This window comes from Lutra lutra, chromosome 16, assembly GCF_902655055.1.
Source record: "Lutra lutra chromosome 16, mLutLut1.2, whole genome shotgun sequence".
Taxonomy (NCBI): domain Eukaryota; kingdom Metazoa; phylum Chordata; class Mammalia; order Carnivora; family Mustelidae; genus Lutra; species Lutra lutra.
In genome coordinates this window covers 55683618-55704495 of record NC_062293.1, presented here as the reverse complement: position 1 = coordinate 55704495, position 20878 = coordinate 55683618, and the positions used below count along the sequence as shown (strand labels likewise).

General features: G+C 43.7%; 1 protein-coding gene across 1 annotated transcript in view; it reads left to right on the top strand.

The window, feature by feature from the left end:
• Positions 1–20878, top strand: part of DNAH9 (dynein axonemal heavy chain 9) — a 342755-nt gene that overhangs the window by 43674 nt on the left and 278203 nt on the right. The window contains 5 exon segments of the mRNA XM_047707126.1: positions 2154–2409; positions 3838–4079; positions 9149–9284; positions 12933–13129; positions 13231–13655. Coding sequence (XP_047563082.1) covers positions 2154–2409; positions 3838–4079; positions 9149–9284; positions 12933–13129; positions 13231–13655 — 1256 coding nt within the window.

Genomic DNA, 20878 nt, shown 5'->3' with positions numbered 1-20878 from the left:
GCCCAATGCGGGGCTCGATCCCAGGACCCTGGGATCATGACCTGGGCTGAAGGCAGAGGCTTTAACCCACTGAGCCACCCAGGCGCCCTGAAAAATGTATTTTTGTAAATTATTTCTCTAAAGTATTTTAAATTCCCTATTGGCATTTAAATTATTTTCTAGTTTTATCAATCTGTATTTCATTGATCGTAGGATGCACTTTTTTTTTAACATCTTGGCATCTCTTAAAATGGCACATGTTTATGGTTTAACACACCACATTTTTCCCCCTTTAGTTGGACATGAAATAATAGTGAATCTTACAGCTGAAAGCATCTTACAATGAAATAAAATACATTATAAATAATGCTACAGGAAGGTCTTTGGTTATTATTGTATCCATCCTCAATAGTTTCTTTGGAATGAATGCCTAGAAATGGGATAAAGGATGTTAACATTGTGAGAATTCACATGTGTATTATCAATTTGCTCTTCAGGAAGATGGAACTCTTGTCATTTTCCTGCCAAAAAGATACCATCCTATTCTTCAAATTGCTTCCAGCGTGTTCAACTAAATATCTCTATATCTATATATAATATCTCAGGATTGTTTTAATTTGTCTTTATTTGACCACCAGTAAAGTAGAATTTTCTCTTGTGTTCATTGGCCAGTTACAGTTCTTCTATAATCACTTGTTCGTGTCTTTCTCCCACTTTGGAGTGGAAGTGCCCTCTTTTCCTCTGAATTTGTTTGAGTATTTGGGCAATATTTGTCAGATATTAAGAAATTTTTGCTTTTGTTTCTTACCAGGTGAGGTGTGTTTTTCATTATGTGATGATACTTTATGCTTATAAATTCTATCTTTTATTTTCTGGGGTTTTTTTGTTTGTTTGTTTGGAAGGGCCTTCTCTGCCTCAATATCATATAAGCAGCCTCCAGGTTTTAATTTTTGTTTTCAGTTTTTACATTTGATTTTTAATATCTATCTTGAGCTTATTTCAAAATAAGCAGGGGGCTGAAGGCATTTCCCTGCCAAATGATTAGCATTTGCCTTAACCCTGAGTAAGTTTGGCTGGGCAGTAGTGAACACTGGCCTAGAACCATTGCAGAGAGAGTAAGAGTCCAGGTGTCTCCATGCAGAGGTAGGGGAGGGAAGCAGAAGAGGGATGGGGAGAATCTGTGGCCTGGTATCTGTTTTGTCCCCCCTACCAATACACATCAGGCTTCATAGGTTCTGAGGTAAACAGAATAAATAAATAAAGGGTGTGGGGCACCAGGGTGGCTCAGTTGGTTGAGCGTCTGCCTCTTGATTTTAGCTCAGGTCATGATCTCAGGGTTGTGGAATGAAGCCCCATGTTGGGCTCTATGCTCAGTGCAGAGTCTGCTTATCCTTCTCCCTCTGCTCCTCCCTGATACTCTTTCTCTCATAAATAAATAAATAAATAAAATCCTAAAAAAAAAATGCAAAGGGTGAAGACCAGGATGCCGAAAAGCCCAGCCAAAGGCCTCTTTTTTCACTGGACCGCATCTTCTTGGCCTCTCACACTTGGGCGGTTCCACTTAACCTAGTACCCAGAGAAGTTCAGAGAGGCCTGGGTGACTTCCATTTCCTAGTATATTAAAACCCAGAGACAAGCCAACGCAGGCTTCCAGAAATGAAGGGCTATTTCAAATGATTATATCTAACAATTAAAGTTGTGCAATGGGCATCTCTTCCCAATTCTGTCAGTGTCTGTGACCGTGTGTGTGTGTGTGACCTGGTTGGAGAGAATACCAGAAGTCTGAGTTTGGGGCTTTTCAGGCATATGGCTGGCCTAGACCTGGTGATTCCCCTCCCTCGTGCATTTGCCCCTCCATAGGAATTAACTGGCTCGGTCAGCTGCCTGCCCAGAAGCATCAGGCTAGACCTCTCCTGTCACTCATGCCGCCGTCCTTGAGTTTTTCTTTTGTTGTTGCTCTTTGGGACTTACAGACTTGGTAAGACTCTCTGCCTCTGAGCCCTCTTCCTTCTGCCTAAAACTCAATTTCCTTTCTCTAGATTTAAGGAAACGTAGAAGCAAAAGAGGAGTCCTGGAAGGTCGCTGGGGCCCTGGGGTTTCCAGTCCTTGACTGATAATTGCTGTTTTTCCCTGCCATGGGGCTACAGCCACTTAATGCTGATTCTCCTCTCCAGCTGATTTCAGTGCTGAAGGAAATGAGTTATCTTGAACCCAGGCAGATGGCACAGGTTCCTGAGATAGCGGCCACCATGTTCTCCTCCAAGGAATTCTATCGGCAGCTCGTGGCTAAGTTGGAGCTGATGGCCAGTTGGTACAACAAGGTGGTTAAGACTCTTTTGGAGGTGGAATATCCATTAGTGGAGGAAGAGCTGAGGGATATTGATCTCTGTCTGAGAGCTGCGGAGGGGACTCTGAACTGGAAAACAGAAGGTAACGGGGCACCGCCTGCAACTTGGTGGGGAGGTTGGTGGCGGGGGTTGAGATCCTGATAAAGTTGGTTGAACCTTGAATGATCCCCCCAGTACTCTGGTTTTGTGTTCGAAACACAAACCTGCCCTCTCAGACGGCAATCCATAGCAGAGAAGGCAAGAAGGGCTTGCATTCCTCGTCTTCTCTTTGGATATGATCGGTAGATTTCGAAAATCTTGTGACTGTGCTCTGGGGGAGACTCTGTTTTCTCCAGCATATATTGGGGATGTTAGCTTTTACTACGTTATCCCAATTACTTAATTTTCTTCACTAGACTGTAGACCTCTTTTTTTTTTTTTTTAAGATTTATTCATTTGTGTGTGAGTGGGAGGAGGGGTAGAGGGAGATAGAAAGGGCGAGGAACCGAATCCCCAGCAGACCCCCTGCTGAGCATGGAGCTCAATGTGGAGCTTGTCCCATGACCCCTGAGGTCGTGACCTGACAAAGATCAAGAGTCGGAGGCTTAACTGACCAGGCCACCCAGGCCCCCCTGGACTGTAGTCCTCTCAAATGGGGCTACTATGCTTTTAATTCTCAGGTATCCTCCAATTCAGTACTAATCTCATGGATGGTTTAACATCTGCAGGGTACGACGTAAGGGACCAGGCAGGGAATATGGGATATGAGGTATGTGGGACATGGCTCCTACCCTCAAAGGGCTCACATTTAGTTGGGACCACAGACATATGTACAACTCTAAATCATGCAAGATAGGCTATGATAAAAAGCTATCACAGAATTAAAAATACAGCATGGTGAATCACAGGGGAGGGAGATTAATTCTCATTAGAGTCCTCAAAAAGAGGTCAAGTTTCAAAGGAAAGTTATAGTCAACTCTGAAGTCTTGGAATGCCATGTTAAGCGAGTCTGAACTTTATTTTATATGCAAGAGGGAACAATGTTTTCAACATTTAATAAAGCAAAAGTGCTCAAAAATATAAGGTCCATTAATCCAATGAAATCATCCTGGTGCACTGGTATGCCCCAGCCGCTGTGCCAGCTTTTGTGTCCTTGGTTGGTAAGCATTACCTTTTTGTCTCTTTCCCTCCATAATCAGGGTTATGGTCAACTTTGGCTGTTCAACACAACTAAGAAGAAGAGGGCTCTGGTGACAACAAAGTAACCTGTGCAGAAAAGTCTTTTAAAACCTACAAATATTAAGGGGTCTTGACTGGGTTAGTTGGTTAAGCATTTGCCTTCGGTCAGGTCATGATCAAAACCCGCATAGGGCTCCCTGCTCTGCAGGGGGGGGGGGGGGGGGGTCTTCTCCTTCTGCCCCTACTCATTCTCTCTCTCAAATGCATAAAATCCTACAAGTATTAAATCCCTTCCTTTTATGGCAACCAGACCTTAGCGATTTCAATTAATTATGTTTCTTTGGGGGAGCAGGCATTTGGGATTATGTCATTCAAATCACCAATGGCATTCACGATCTCGAACAAAGAATTCAGAAAGCTAAGGACAATGTGGAAGAGATTCAAAACATCATGAAAACATGGGTGTCTCCGATATTTAAGAGAAAAGATGGAAAAAAGGAATGCCTTCTTTCCATGGACGATCAGCATGATCGGATGGAAAAATATTACCATCTCATCAAAGAATCTGGACTTAAGATTCACGCCCTTGTGCAGGTAATAACCGGCCTCTCAGATATACATACCACTAACTGAGGGAGGGCATGGGGAAGTGTGTTTGGGTGTAAGAAATAAGACAACAGACACTGTCTTCTGCATTCAGGGATGGAAGTGTATAGTGACAGCAAGAGAACTAAAGCTAATGGCTAGGAAGAGAGGCAAGACACATTCTGGTATCAGCGTGTCAAAATTAATATTTTTTAATGGTTGTTAGGACACTGGCATGACTTAAGTCCCACGCCAGACCCCAAGGAGATAGAAGGATGTGCCCGGTGCAAAACCCTAAATTAGCATCCGTCCTAACCAGCCCTGACTTGCCACACAGCCCAATGTGGGCCCCCAGCAGCGTCCCTGTCACCCAGCTTTATCAGCCTGGGGAGGTGGAAGATGAGCTTGGTCTCCCTGCCTGCCTTTGGTAAAGAGAAGAAGCCGTGCAGGCACCTGTACTTGATGCAGCAAGGCTCTGCCCTGCCTGTGATCAGGGCAGCCTCGGGTCTGCTGTCAAAGACCAGACCATGGATGGGAGCTCTAAGTGGCCACCAGCTTCAGCCCTACCCCAGCCACCTACACCAGCTGTTTCTGGCAGGTTGATCTCAAGCCCAAAGTCAGTAGAGAGCCACGGTTGACATTTGGGATGATTTGTGGTCTGAAGCACGTGACATGTATTTGGACTTGGTTGATTTTCTTTATCTGTCTTCTAGTTCATTAATTTCTGCTGTTCTTTAGCCTTTCTTTTCTTAATTTGGGGTTATGATGCCCATCTTTCCCCTCCCCCCAACCTCCAAGGGCAGAAAGTTAGGGTACAGATTTTAAGTCTTTCTTCTTTTTGAATACAAGCATTTGACATAATTTTCCTTATTAGCTGTGCTGTAGTTGCATTCCCCAAATTTCACAGGCCTCATTTCCGTTGTCATTCAGCCTTAAATTTTTTGGCTTGTGACTCATACTTTAACTCAGTGGTCATTGAGAAGTGCATGGTTTCATTTCGCCATGTTCGGGGCTTCTCTGGATAGCCCAATGAAATCAATGTTGAGTTCAGTCCCAGTGTGGTCAGCGAGAGTACTCTCAAAGATCTGAATTATTGGGAATTCACTGAGACTTCTTCCGTGACCTACAAGTCTGTCTATCTATGGCATGTTCCTTGCACCCTTGACAGTATGTTATTCTTCTGTTGTTGGGCATAGTGTCCTATAAATATCAAGTAGTTCAAAGTGGCTGATAGTATTGTGCAGATCTTCTGTATAGTTTCTGAATTTTTTGTCCATTCATTCTACAATTACTGAAGGTAGAGTGTTAAAAGCTCGGCCTGTGACTGTGAATGATGATTTGTCAAAGTCTTTAGTGTGGTCAGAGTTCTCATCAAGTATTTGATGTTGTTGACTTTTTTTCTTTTTAAAAAGATTTATTTATTTTACGGGGGGAGGGACAGAGGGAGAGGAGGGAGGGTCTTAAGCAGACTCTGCACAGAGCATGGAGCCCGATGTGGGGCTCGATCTTAAGACTCTGAGATCACGACCTGAGCTGAAACCAAGAGTCAGACGCTTCACCGAGGGAGCCACCCCAGTGTCCCTTGACGCTCTTCTATTACAAACACATTTATAATTATTATAACTTCCTGATGAATTGACCACTTTATACTTGTGAAATTCTCTTTTTATTTCTCAGAATACTCCCTTGCCCTGAGGCTTCTCTTTTCCTGTTAATATTCTCATCTTACCTTCCAGATTCACCGTTCCTTCTTCATCCTGCCCATCATCCTGCCCTTCTACGTTCAAGCTGTCTGTTTCCTCAGATTCGAAATTCTTCTCTTACAGACCGTATAGTAGAGACTCACTTTGCTAACAACTTTGCCGATTAACTGGAATGTTCAGATGATGACACTGAACATAATTATCGGTATGATTGGATTTAGCTCACCATCTTGCTGTTTCCTATTTGCTTCATGTCTGTTTGCTTTTCTGTTCTTGCTTTCCTACCTTCTTGTTATTAACCATTTTTTTTTTTTAAATAGTCTGATTTCTCAATGGGCATTGCATCCTGTGCATGACATTTGCTGTGGTTGTTCTGGGTTTCAGTATGTCTCAAATGAATCACCATCAACTTCAGAGTTTTCCTGTGAAATGTTTTCAGTGTGGTTCAATTTGACTCTGACTCTTGATTTCAGCTCAGGTCATGATCCCAGAGTCCTAGGATCGAGTCCCGGATCAGGCTCCTTGCTCAGCAGGAAGCCTGCTTCTCCCTCTCTCTCTCTCTGCTTGTGCTCTCTCTCTCTCTGACAAATAAATAAAATCTTTAAAAAATAAGTATATTTTTTAAGAAATATAAAAGAACTCAAGAAAAAATATTTATAGTATTTTATATTCACCCATATACTCACCATTTCCAGATTTGTTTTTTTCTTTCCTGGAAAATGGACTTCCCACCTGTGGTCATTTCTCTGCAGCCTGAAGGATGAAGGACTCCCTTTAGTTTTTCTTGCAGATCCGGTCTACCAATGACATGTGTTCTCAGTTTTTGTTTCTCTGACACGTCCTTATTTCACTTTTGTTTTTGAAGGATAGTTTCATTGGCTATAGAATTCTGCATCGACAGTTTTATTTGTCTTAACAAAAGTTATTTCCTTGTTTCCTCCCCTCCCCAATGTTTCTGAGGAGAAGCCAGACGTAATTTGTGTCTTTGTTCCTCTCTATATAATGTATTGTTTCTCTCAGGCTGCTTTTAATAGATTCTTTTCTTAATCTTTGTATTTTTTTTTTCCTGTCTCACTGCAATGTACCCAGATAGGTCTGCTTTCTGTTCACCCAGCTCAGAGTCTGTGAACCTCTCGAACCTGTTTTTCCTCAACTTTGAGGAGTTTTTAAATCAAATTATGACACTCTTATCTGCTAATCCCGACATCTATTTTATTTTCTGAGTCGTCTTTTTTTTTTTTAATGTGACAGAAGTTTCTTTTTCTCTCACATAAAATCAATCTGAGGAAGCCGCATTGCAGAACTGGTATGGCAATTATTTGCTGAGTCTGTTTTTTGTAATGATCTCCCCTCTTGGTTAAATGTCACACTTCCCTGCTCCTTGGCCTGTCTAGTAGTTTTTGTGGTTGTGGCGCTTGTTGTTCTGTTCCAGCCATGCTGGAGGCCACTTTAGAACAGAGTTGTACCTTCCCTTAAGGAGTTTGTGTGTTTCCTCTCACAGGCAGTTAACCTACCGGTGGGTCGGCTTCATCCTGCTGAGGTTCAATGTTAAGTTTTGTGAGGATGGGTTCTAAGGAGACCGTACTCTAGGGCAGCCCTAACCCCCAAAGCATGGTGTTTCTGGGGTCTTGGCAACACTCTGAGCCATCTGTCAGGTCTTCTGCTACTTCGGATAGAACACGAACGTTGCCCAGTGCACCCTATGACCGCACGATCTCCGTGCAGCTTACAACTGTGCTCTGCCCAGCCTTACAGAGTCTGGCCCCTGGGATGTGCAGCTTCATGTTCAAAGATTCAAGGAGACTCCACGATCTCTGTAGCCCCAAAACCTCCATTGCCTTTTTTTTTCCTGCCTGGCAGGAACGATGTCTGTCATTGTGGTCCTCTTCCTGAGCCACAGACACAGTTTAGCAGGTGCCTCTAGGTAGAAAGTCAGGGGGTTGCAAATCTCAACTTGAGGACTTCCCTTCTCTGAAGGATCCCATCCCTGTTCTCTCGTTGCCCCCAAAGAACTTTTTCTTGGGCAGGTCTGATCTCATTCCTCTGTCTTGGCTAGAATCAGAAACTCAAGGCATTTCTTTTCCTAGTTCACGGAAATTCCAACATTTTTGCTCCTTAGACCATAGTAGAGCTCAGGTAAAACGTGGAAATGTAGAGATAGCCATTCTGATGGTGTGACGTTAGGGAGGAGATTGAACAACTATTCAAAGCAGTCATAAAACAGAAATATTTTAAAAAATAAAAAGCAGACAGACACTTAATAACATCTGAGAGCAACTCGATGTTGTCACTGTCTTATGATTTGCATGGAGATGGGCTTTAAATCATTAAGAAAATCGTCTATCTACTTTGGAAGGAAAGAGGTAGGTAATGTATTTTAGACATTTTAGAGTTTTGTCACGTAAAGACAGGATCATGGGTTTTGTTTTGTTTTTTGTTTTTTTTTAATCCAGGGGGTTTATACATGGAAATGTTTGTAAAGGGGTGTGCGTCACCTAAAAAATGTACTTCTTTCCGCAAAGTAGTTAGCATTTTGTTTGAAGATCTGGGATAAATGGAAAGTTGATGTCAGAAGGCTTGGTAATGAAAATGGTGATGAGTAAGTGGGATGTCTGTGCCATCCCATCAGGTTGGGGGGTGGGGAGCACACATGTGTTCCTTTATGTGAATGCATTTTCTTTTTTCCCCTCTCTTTAGAGAGGGAGGGGAGGGGCAGAGGGAGAGGGAGAAGGAGAGAAAGAATCTTAAGCAGGCTCCCTGCCTAGCACAGAGCCTGAAACGGGGCTCGATCCCACCATGCTGAGATTGTGACAGGAGCTGAAATCAAGAGTCAGAAGTTTAACCAACTGAGTCATCCAGATGCCCCTATATGTATGCATTTTCTAAGTCACTCAGCATGGTGGCCTTTAGTAGTAAGTGCCCTGAACAAAACACTCCAGCTCATTTCTAAGGACTAGCCAGGAAATGGTTTACTTGCTTGAACCCCAAATTTATTACATGCCTTGAATCCTAAAGCCCTCCTACCTCTAGCACCCCTTCCTCTCTCTGCCCTAACTTCTGCCTTGATATAGTTTCTTCCACAGCACACCCGTCAACACTTATCAATCACACCCTGTGTCCCATTTTTCCTGGGAAAGTGGCCTGACCCCATCCTTCTTTCTCGGGGACAGGATGAGACCCTCATAGTCCCTTCACGTATTAAGTTCATGTTCCTTTCACTCAGTGGTTATACCCATTAGACAGAATGGGCTTGATATATGTGTAATAGCAAACTCCCCCCCACCCCCAGTGTTGTTTTTTCCCTATTAATGATAACTAGACCAGCCCTTCCATATTATTAAACATGGTTTAAATCCATTCTTCTCTATTTCATAGGAAAATCTAGGTCTATTTGCAGCAGACCCAACATCTGATATCTGGAAGACTTACCTCAGCTACATTGATGAGATGTTGCTGGATGGATTTTTTCTTGCCATCGAGTGCTCCCTCAAGTACCTCCTGGAAAACACTGGTATTTACTGGCTTAGGGATGCGTGTTATTACTGGAAAGAGAACAGTAGCACCTGTTGGTGAAAAGTGAAGTGTGATCGAGAGCTTTGTGCCTTTTCGCAAAATGTTGCAGATGTGTTGTGAATGGTACCTAGTAAAATAGCCAGGGTGCTGAGTTTCTACATTGTTCCCAGAAAAAAAAAGATTTTTCTCTCTTTAAAACTCAGGTGGTAAGCCAGGCTCTAAGATAGTCAAGCCTATAACAAAAGCAAAAACCCAAGTGCCAATTGAATCTAAATAAAGCTTCATAAAGAGAATGAAGTTGGAGCAGCAGGCAACATAGTTAGTAATGGCGGCTTCCTCTGGACTTGGCTCATGGCAGTGGGAGGGGGACATTCTGTGCCTTCAAGCTTAATGGACTCTATCTCTGTAGCTTTTTGAGAACACAGGGAGGTTGTTGTCACCAGGTTAAGTGGAAGAAACAGAAGCTTTTCTGTGTGAAAAGAGGCAAGCTGGGGATGAGGTAGTTTTTGCAAGGAAAAGGAATGTTGAGATTGTGGGCTTTCTCTGAAGCTGTTAAAAAAAATAGCTTTGAATTTGTGATGGAAAAACTGAGTTAAGGTACACAGGGCCAACCTTGGCTAGTAACTGGTGGGATGGAAAGACAGGAAGAGTTGACACTTTGCGTTCTAGTAAATTCTGAGGAGCTTGGTGTAAGGGTCCCATTGGCAAATTTGTCAGAATGGAAAGGCTGAGGTGAATAGTTTGAAGCCAGAGGATGAAGGTGTTTAAGAGAGTTTAAGGTGTCAAGTCCAACCCAGGGAAAGAAAGAAAATCTAGTGGTAAGATGGGTAGGTCAAGATCCATGTCCAGATACCCACCCAGCCCAAATAAGAGGACATGAGGATACTGGGCTGAGGATACAGAGGGAAGCAAGGCCAGTGCTGGGTGTAGCGAAGATGGGCAAACCTCCAGTGGTCTTAGTAGGTGGAGTGGCTGAGGTCAGAGACATGCTCTTTTTCTGCAAGGTACTCCACAAAAGGAGGTGGGGCAGCAAGAAACAGGCTCCAGGAGAGTCCGCATGGTGGTGGGGGGATCACCTTCTAGAGCCTGGGGGCACGGAGCAGAGCCACTGAGACTGGAGAACTGGCTCCTGGGGACCAACAGTGTTCGCCTTAGTGGACCAACCAAACCTCGTCTAGCACTGGAGGTTCACAGGGCCTCAGCCATCCTCTAGAAGATTCTAGAAGTTGCCCCAGCACACTTGGCGCAGGCATGGCATGGGAAATATTTCCTAAACATAGTGACTCCATGCTTAACTGATGCCTATCCAGCTCTCCTGATCTGGGCTGTTTGGGGGCGGGCAAGAGGATAGAGAGGGCATGGTGTGGTCCTTCAAGATTGCCAAAGTGACTTTCTCTCAATGGAACTGGTGGAAAGGAGAAAGGTACTTTCTTCATGATATAGAATGGGCAGGAGCTGGACTTGGCAGGTGCCGGAGTCAGGGAACTCTAGATGAAATTTTGAAGGTACTGGTTCTCTAAGTGGGGAGGAGAAGGAACCTAGGAAGGGTAACCTCTGAGAAGAAGAAAAGCACTGTGACCCTTTGCATAGCCCAGCTGGACCACTCTATCCTTCCAGCCCTCCTTCAGCGTTTCCACCTTCTTGTGCTTGGTGAGCCCAACACCATTTCCACAGCTTGGGCTGGATTCCCTGTTGCCTCTTAAAATGCAAACCTTGCCTAGGTTCAATGCTACCCACTCTGTCCAGAAGTGCTCTTCCCCCTCTTAACCCCTAAAGTGACTGACTTGTACCAAGTTGGTGGAACCACCAAGATAATCTGATTTGTATGGTCATGATGATGTCATTGCATCGAACCTTAAGGATTAAGGTTCTCACAGCAGCACATAGGACAGAAATCTCTGGAGTCAAAATGGCCTCATGAGTCTTTTGCATCCTATAAATTGTATATAGCCTGATCTATTGAAATTATCAGTATCTCATGCATATAGTAATGCAGAATATATCATGAGTACATATGCAAATCATAGGCATTAAAAAAAAAAAAAAAACTCTTCCAGGATAGTGTAATTTCTGTGCATTCCCTCCATATATGCTTTTTTTTTTTTAAGATTTTATTTATTTATTTGACAGAGAGAGATCACAAGCAGGCAGAGAGGCAGGCAGAGAGAGAGGAGGAAGCAGGCTCCCTGCCGAGCAGAGAGCCCAACGCGGGGCTCAATCCCAGGACCCTGAGATCATGACCTGAGCCGAAGGCAGCGGCTTAACCCACTGAGCCACCCAGGTGCCCCTCCATATATGCTTTTGATGAGACACTCCTGAATCCGGGAATGCGAATTAATCAGCCCCACAATTTTGAAGACAAGGCCTTGGTCTTACAGAGCTTTGAGTCTCCCACTGTGGCTTCAGCTGGGGAGAATGATGAAGCCGTGGTAGCCAGAACCCCATCAATAATGTGGGTTCCAGGACAAAGAGGTCTAGCCCCTAAGTTCTAGATTAAGGGGAGTGCTTCTGGTTAGTGGGCCGGTTCCCACCATGCTGTGGTTCCACCACGTCCAAGGACCTTGCCTTCATTTCTGGGGTTGAGCTGGGTTACCACCACAGCCTGGATGTCGTCCATGAGCGGGGAAGAGTGTGGAGACGGCTCCCCTGCTGTCTCCAGGGCCACAGTCCAGAAGTGGCAGCCATTGCTCTTCCCCACATGCCACTGGTGAGCTAATCCTCTTGTCAACTTGACCATAGGCAGGGCTGGGAAAGGCAGCCACACGTGCCTACTCTTCCCTCTGCTTCTTGGGTGAAAGGGGTAATGGATTCCCAGGGGTTTCCACCACCCACAGCAGCCAGCACATCATGGTCTCCCAAATATTTCCACAGTCAAGGAGACCTACGAATGTAAGCAGTTATTAATAAAAGTTTAAGCACCTCATCTTGTCCTTGCAACATTTCACTCCCTGTTATATTTTGATTTAAATTTAGCAAGGCAAGTTAGTCTAGCAAGTAATCAGGGACTTGTTAATTATTTATACTGTTTTTAAATTTTTTACCACTCTGGGACCACAGAATTGAAAGAGGTTCGGTTTTCATAGAAAAAGATCAGAACAGAGAGGGTGGTAACCTGTTTTTTCCTGCCAAAGCCTACTACTGACAGGCGTGTCACAGCGCACCTAGTGGCTACCCATGGAATTGCATGGGGTGTGCCTAGAGGGCAATCAGCTGCTTTGGAGAAATGAGCTTTGCACAATCAACCTGTTCTCAACTAGAGGCCATTCCACACCCCCTCACCTCCGCCCCGTCGTTCCCCCAACCTAGGCATTTGGGAATGTGGAAGGGAACTGGCTTGGGTTGTCCAGTCCCTGGGACGTGCCCTCCAAGGATAGGAGGGTAAATGTCCTACAATGCCCAGCACAGCCCAGCGCAAGAATTGGCCTATTCAAAATGTCATTGGTTCCCCTGTTGGTAAACACTGCAAGACTGTTACCCTCACCTTTTCTTGGTGGGGGAGGAGTTAGCAAATTACATTTCCATTTTCCTCTACCCAAACAGCTTAGAGCAAGGAAAGAACTTTTCAGAGCACCTTAAAAACAGGTACTGCCCTGCGCCCATTTTAACCATTCTCGTTTTTGTGTGAGCATGCTTCCTTGTTTTTCAGAAAATAAGGCAGGCCTCACCCCGATATTTGAAGCCCAGCTGAGCTTAGCCATACCGGAATTAGTTTTCTCTCCGTCCCTGGAGTATGGGGTGAAGGGCGGTTTCTATGATGCTGTTGAGGGTCTGGTCACCAGCATTTTTGGAATATCATCCCTCGTGCCCCGGCTTTCCCCCCAGAATGGCTCTCCCCACTACCAGGTACTAACCAGCAAGCCCCTCCCACCGGCTGCCAGCCTAATCTGCAGACTTCTGGCAAAGGCTAGGTCTAACCTCCTGCTGTTGCCTCACCCCTCCCCCAGGCTGACATGGAGGGCATGGCCCATTTGGCGAGCATGAGAAGCACACTCCTGGACAGGGTGCAGAGCGTGCTGGCCCTCTGCTGCGGCTATCGTAACGCCTTCAGCCAGTACTCCTACCTGTACGTGGAGGACCGGGGGGAGACTCTGAGCCAGTTTCTGCTGTATGGGCGTGTCCTCACCCCCGAGGAGATGGAAGCCCACGCAGAAGATGGCATTCCGGAGAACCCTCCTCTTCTGCATCAGTTTAAGGCCCAGATCGACTCCTATGAAAACCTCTATGAAGAGGTGTGCAGGCTGGAGCCCATCAAGGTGTTTGATGGCTGGATGAAAATTGACCTCCGACCCTTGAAAGTGACCCTGCTCAATGTCATCAAGAGGTGGAGCCTCATGTTCAAACAGCATCTCGTTGACTATGTCACCAACAGGTAATACCGCTGTTCTGGTTTCCTCCAGCCTCCCAGGCTGTGGGGGACGCCCTGGTTTTCATTTCTCCCCAATGGCTTCATTGGTTCAATCAAAAATGAAAACAGCTGGTTGAGGTTCCAGGCCCTTGGTCACCGGTGATGACTTTGGTTCTGCCCTTCCCTTGGTTCACCAGATGGGGCCTCCTTTTCTGTAATTTTCCATTTGGTGGCCCATGTGTGAAAAGCACCCAGGAAGTGGTAAATAATGTTCTAGGTTATAATAGAGCTCCGAGCTCCCTTTGCCACCCTAACTGAGAAATCTCTTTAAGCCTGGAAAACAGAGGGGGTCTCATGGGCCTCCTAGATTTCATTTCTACCCCTTGCTTCTTGTCTTAGATTATCCAGCTGTGCCAAGGGCAAGTCACCGAGTCCCCACACCCCCCGATGCCTGTCTGTGCTATCCTAGCCATGTGACAGACTGGATCTGCCATGGTCTGTTACCCTGAGCATTTCAACTATCCAGCACCTGCATATCTGCCACCATTAGCAGCTCAGCTACCACCCCAGTCAGAAGCCTGTGGCAGCGGGGGTGAGGGGGGAAGGCACGACCCTTCTGTGCAGCCCTCCTGCTTTGGGTGTCCGCTGTGGCCCCAGGAAAGCCAACCTGACCCCTTCCTTGAGTTTGGGGTGGTCTTGCTTAATGCTACTGCTGCCCTGCTCACTGATCTAGCCCTGGGAGCAGAAGGGAAATGGTCCCCCCATCAAGGATGGGTCTATTTGCAAATGAATTCTAAGAGAATTTGCAAGGGTGATGGTCCTCCTGCTCTAGGAAACTGCAGGAGAGCATTGTGAGATGGTTTAAGTGGATTTCCCCAGTGTTCTTTATTTTATTTTATTTTATTTTATTATTTCACAGAGAGAGAGATTACAAGTAGGCAGAGAGGAAGGCAGAGAGAGAGGGGGAGGCAGACACCCTGCTGAGCAGAGAGCCTGATGTGGGGCTTGATCCCAGATCCTTGGGATCATGACCTGAGCCGAAGGCAGAGGCTTTAACCCACTGAGCCACCCAGGCACCACTCCCCAGTGTTAAGAAGAGCCCAGTTTCATGTGTCTGTTAGCCATTTGTATGTCTTCTTTGGAGAAGTGTCTGTTCACATCTTCTGCCCATTTTCCGACTTGATTATGTTTTTTGGGTGTTGAGTTTGAGAAGTTCTTTATAGATCTTGGATATCAGTCATCAGGGAAATTCAAATCAAAACAACATTGAGATACCACATTACACCAGATAGAATGGCAAAAATCAACAAGGCAAGGAACAATAAATTTTGGAGAAGTTGTGGAGAAAGGGGAACCCCTTACACTGTTGGTGGAAATTGTGGAGCCACTCCGGAAAACAGTGTGGAGGTTCCTTGAAATATCAAAAATAGAGCCACCTTATGAAATGGCAATGGCACTACTAGGAATTTACCCCAAAGATACAGATGTAGTGAAAAGGGCCATATGCACCCCAATGTTCATAGCAGCAATGTCCACAATTGCCAAACTGTGGAAGGAGCAGAGATCCCCTTCAACAGGTGAATGGATAAAGATGGGGTCCATATACACAATGGAATATTACTCAGCCATCAGAAAGGATGAATACCCAACTTTTGCATTGACAGGGATGGGACCAGAGGAGATTATGCTGAGTGAAATAAATCAAGCAGACAAAGTCAATTATCATGGTTTTACTTATTTGTGAACCATGAGGAATAGCATGGAGGACATTAGGAGAAGGGAAAAGTGAAGGGGGAGAAATTGGAGGGGAGATGAACCTTGAGAGACTATGGACTCTGGGAAACAAAAGGAGGGTTTTAGAAGGGAGGGGATGGGTAGGGGATGGGTGAGCCTGGTGACGGGTATTAAGGAGGGCACGAATTACATGGAGCACTGGGTGTTCTACACAAACAATGAATCATGGAACACTATATCAAAAACTAATGATGTACTGTATGGTGACTAACATAACACAATAATTTAAAGAATAAATAAGTACAAAGAATAAAAAAGAAGAGCCCATGTTCCCACATTCACAAGAACTTCAGCTCACTGAGGAACTGAGAGACAAGAAAGGAAAACACTGGGTTGAGGTGGGGTAGAAACAGAGATGTCTCTGAGTGTAGCTGCTCCATGGTCCCTCCTCAAGGGTGGGTCTGGCCTTCCAAAGACATGGAGGTGTGTTTCAAATTGTAGGTCTTATTATTATTTATGTGTGGCCGGGCCAGCCAAGAGACTCAATGGGAAATGACTGCCATTGGAAAGGTAGTTGGTTATACTCAGATTCTAAGACGACAAGACACACTGTGTCCTATGGGGCCACACAGGGTGGCACTAGGGTCGATCAGGCAGAGGCAACGATGGGAAAACAGGGGCAGGAGCCTTTATTGTGCTTTCCATGGAAAAAAAGTCATCAAGATAGGGTCAGCGGGATGAGAATGGGCCCTTTTGAATGATCTCAGCAGGCTCTGGGATCAGAAGGCCACTGTCTAGTTTTTTGGTTCCTGGCCCTGGAGTGATTAAGGTAGGTATGTAGTGGTCTGGAGTGTGATAGCCAGATGGAGGAGGTGGTTGGAGACATGGATGGACTCCGGTTTGATTGGTTTGCATAGGAGAGGCATGCTCAACGGCAAATCACTTAGCTCCTCTAGGAACTGGTCTGCCAGGTCTGGGAGAGGAGGCAGTCCCTCTAGGGTGGGTAAGACCTCAGAGTACATGGCTGATACAGGATACAGTGATGGCAGTGGCCAGGTGCCTCAACCAGGTACGGCTTCATAGGATCTGCTGGTAGGGGTAATAGGATAAAGGCACAGAGTTCTTGTCCTCAATGCCTCCCAGTGCTGTCAGTGTATGGTCCATATTTGGCATTCCTCTGATCATGAAGAAAGTGGCTCATCTTTGTATGTTTGTGGTCAGTTTCATGCTTCCCCTTCTTTGCCCGTATGGAGCTCTTGCCCACTTTTGTGCGGACTCTATTTTTTCATGTATGATAATTAGAATCTTTTCTTTTTGATATTTGATATATACTGGGTGTAATCCTATGCTAATTGTATATATTGCAAATCCAGTCGCCCTTTGAGTGGCCTGACTTCCCACCGCCTTTACAGTATGTTTGCCTCATCACATAGCCCAATGAGTTCCTCTTTTCTCTAACATCGCATCCTTTTGTCTTGTTACATAAATCCCTTTCACCCTGAGATCCTAGTGATGCTCTCCTATGCCCTTTCCTAAAAGGTTTGTGGTTTTATCTTTCTCATTCCATAGCTCCTTGTCTGCTGTTGCCTTGTATGACAAAGTCCTAATTGCTCTAGTTTTGTCCTAAATCTCAGTACCTAGCAGGGCAAGTCCCTGCCTTGTTCATTGTCATTAAGACTGTCTCCAGGATTCTTGGCTCTGGCTATTCCATGAAAATTGATAAAAATCCATTTGTAGGAGAAGAAATGTGTTGGGATTTTGATTATATTTGCAGTGACTATAGTTTGATTTGAGGACAATGGTCGTCCTTCTTCACAGAGTGTTCCTGCCCAAGAACACGTCATCTTTCCATTTCTGTATGCCTTTAATGGCTTTCAATGACATTTTGTAATCATTACCTTTAAAATAAGTCTCATGTCTTTAAGATCCATTCCTAGGTATTTTAATTTCGGGCTCCTGGTACAAACGATATTTTAAAAATCGTATTTTCTGTGGAAATGGAATTGATTTCTGTCTATTGATTTTGTATCAACCATCTCCGCTAAATTAACTTATTAATTGCGGTAAGTTAGCAGTGCACTCTTTTGGATTTGCGTTAACATAGTCATCATCTACAAATTTATAATAGTTTATTTCTTCCTTCTCAGTGTTTTTATTTTTAATGCATTTTATCACTATTTTTGTCTTGCCTCACTGGCTAGGACTTGAGGTTTATTGTTGAATAAAGTGATAATGACAGGTACCCTTATCTTGTCCGATCTTAAAGGGGAATGCTACAACATTTCACCACTAAGCATAACATTTGTTGTGAGGTTTTGTGTTGTGTTTTTTTTTTAAGATTTTATATATTTATTTGAGAGAGAGAGAGAAAGCAAGCAGAGGAAGGAGCAGAAGGAGAGGGACAAGCAGAGTCCACCCTGAGCACAGAGCCCAGTGTGGGGCTCGACCCCATAACACTGAGATCACCTGAACCGAAATCCGAAGTTAGATGCTTAACCAACTGAGCCACCCAGGCGCCCCTTGCTATGAGTTTTTGTGGATTCTATTTATGGAATTAAAGAAGTTCCTTTATTTATTTTTTTAAGTTTATTATTTTTTTTTTTTTTAGTAATCTTCATACCCAATGTGGGGCTCGAACTCACAACCCCCAAGATCAAGAGTCACATGCTCTCCCAACTGAGCCAACGAGGGGCCCCTAAAGAAATTCCCTTCTATTCCTAATTTGTTAAGGGGATTTAACATAAACAGAGATAACATTTTATGAAGTGCTTTTTCTAACTCCGTTAAGAGAATTCTGGTTTTCTTCCATCAAAATGTTAAAGTGGTGAATATACTGGTTTCTAGTATTAAGTCATCTGGGGTTTACTGAGAAAAGCCCAAAATCCCAACACAAAGTATTATCTTTTCCAATATATCCACTGATTGATTTTGTTTGCAAATATATTGGTTATTGTTGATGTGTGTCTGTTTGAGAGTGAGATTGGCCTTGACTTTTCCTTTCTCATACTTTCTCTCAACTTGCTCTGTGGTTTTGCTAGTTTCATAAAATGAGTTAGGAAGTAATCCTTCCTGTTTATCTCTGGAAGAGTTAGTGTAAGATTAGAATTCTCTGATCCTTGAAGATTTGATTTAAATCTCCTATTGAACATCTGGGCTCGGTATTTTCTTTCTGATGAGATGTTTACCTATAATTTCTCTAACGGTTATAGGGATATTAAGGTTTCCTATTCCTTATTAAGTCACCGTTCTATAGGAATATAGCCACTTCATGTAAATCTTTAAGTTATTGTCATAACATTCATAATATTCTCTTAATCTGTTTACTCTCCCCAGAATCTATGATTATGTCCCTCTTCTCATTTCTATTCATTTCTACTTGCACTTTCTGACTACTTTGATTAATCTTGCCAGACATTTGCAAAGAGCTATCTTATAAAGTTATTGATCCTCTTTATTATAATTTAATTTCTATTTCAAAAATTTATTCTTTTATGTTTATTATGTCCATCTGTTCCTTTGGATTTATTTTTTTCTTCTTGGATAAGTTAAAGTGAATACTTTGCTTCTTCACTTTGAGCCATTTTTGTTAATGTAACAATAATAATAATTCCTTTCTCAGTACAATTTACCTACATCTTACAACCTTAGTATGTGATATTTCCATTATAATATAGTTCTAAGTATTTTTAATATCCATGATGATTTGTTCATATATGTTTAATATTTCCAGGGGCATCTGGGCGGCTGAGTGGATTAAGCATCTGCCTTTGGCTCAGGTCATGATCCCAGGGTTCTGGGATTGAACCTCACATCAGGCTGTCTGCACAGTGGGGAGCCTGCTTCTCCCTCTCCCACTTCCCCTGCTTGTGTTCCCTCTTTTGCTCTCTCTCTCTGTCAAGTAAATAATTAAATCCTTTAAAAAAAAAAGGTATTTCCAAACATAGGGTTCTTCAAGTGATTTTATTTTTAAGATTTTAGCTTTAATTCCAGTGTAGTTAACAAACAGTGTTGTATTAGTTTCATGTGTACGATCGAGGGATTTGACAATTCTGTATATTAGTGTTCATCACAACAAGTGTGCTCTCTAATCCTCCTCTCCTGTTTCACCCATCCCCCACCCACCTCCACTCTGGTGACCATCAATGTGTTCTCTCTAGTTAAGAGTCCGTTTCTTGTTTTGCCTCTTTGCTTTCCTTAGTTCGTTTGTTTTGTTTCTTAAATTCCGCATATGAGTGAAATTTGTCTTTCTCTGATTGACCTGTTTTGCTTAGCATTATGTTACCTAGCTCCATATCCACGTTGTTGCAAATGGTGAGGTTTCATTCTTTTTTATGACTAATATTCCATTCTGTATATAGACCACATCTTCTTTATCCATTCGTCTGTCGATGGACACTTGGCTGCTTCCATAGTTTGGCTACTGTATATAATGTTGCCATAAATGTAGGGCGGCATATAGCCTTTCGAATTAGTATTTTGTATTTTGGGGGTAAATACCCAGTAGTGCAATTACTGGATCACAGGGTGGTTCTATTTTTAAGTGTTTGAGGAACCTCTGTACTGTTTTCTACAGTTTGTGTTCCTACCAACAATGTGAGGTTTCACCTTTCTCCACATTCTCACCAACACCTGTTGTTTCCTGTATTGTTGATTTTAGCCATCCCAAGCCATCCCAGCTCACCCAAGTGAGGTGATGTCTCATTGTAGTTTTGATTGATATTTCCCTGACGCTGAGTGATGCCTAGCACCTTTTCATATGTCTGTTGGCCATCTGTATGTCTTCTCTGCAGAAATGTCTATTCATGTCTTCTGCCCATTGTTTTAAAATTTTTATTTATTTTTTAAATTTCTTTTCAGTGTTCCAGAATTCATTGTTTATGCACCACACCCAGTGCTCCATGTAATACGTGCCCTCTATAATACCCACCACCAGGCTCACCCAATCTCCCACCCCTCCCCTCCAAAACCCATAGATTGTTTCTCAGAGTCCACAGTCTCTCATGGTTCGTCTCCCTCTCCAACTTCCCCCAACTCCATTCTCTTCTCCATCTCCCCATGTCCTCCATGTTGCTCCTTATAGTGCACAAATAAGCGAAACCATATGATAATTGACTCTCTCTGCTTGACATATTTCACTCAGCATAATCTCCTCCAGTCCCGTCCATGTTGATACAAAAATTGGGTATTCATCCTTTCTGATGGAGGCATAATACTCCATAGTGTATATGGACCACATCTTCCTTATCCATTTGTCCGTTGAAGGGCATCCTGGTTCTTTCCACAGTTTGGCAACCATGGCCATTGCTGCTATGAACATTGGGGTACAGATGGCCCTTCTTTCCATGACATCTGTATCTTTGGGGTAAATACCAGTAGTTCTTCTGCCTATTTTTTAATGGGATTATTTGTTTTGGGGGTATTGAGTTGTGCAAGTTCTTTGTGTATTTTCGATATGAACCCTTTATGGGATATGTCCTTTGCAAATATCTTTTTCCATTCAATAGGTTGTCTTT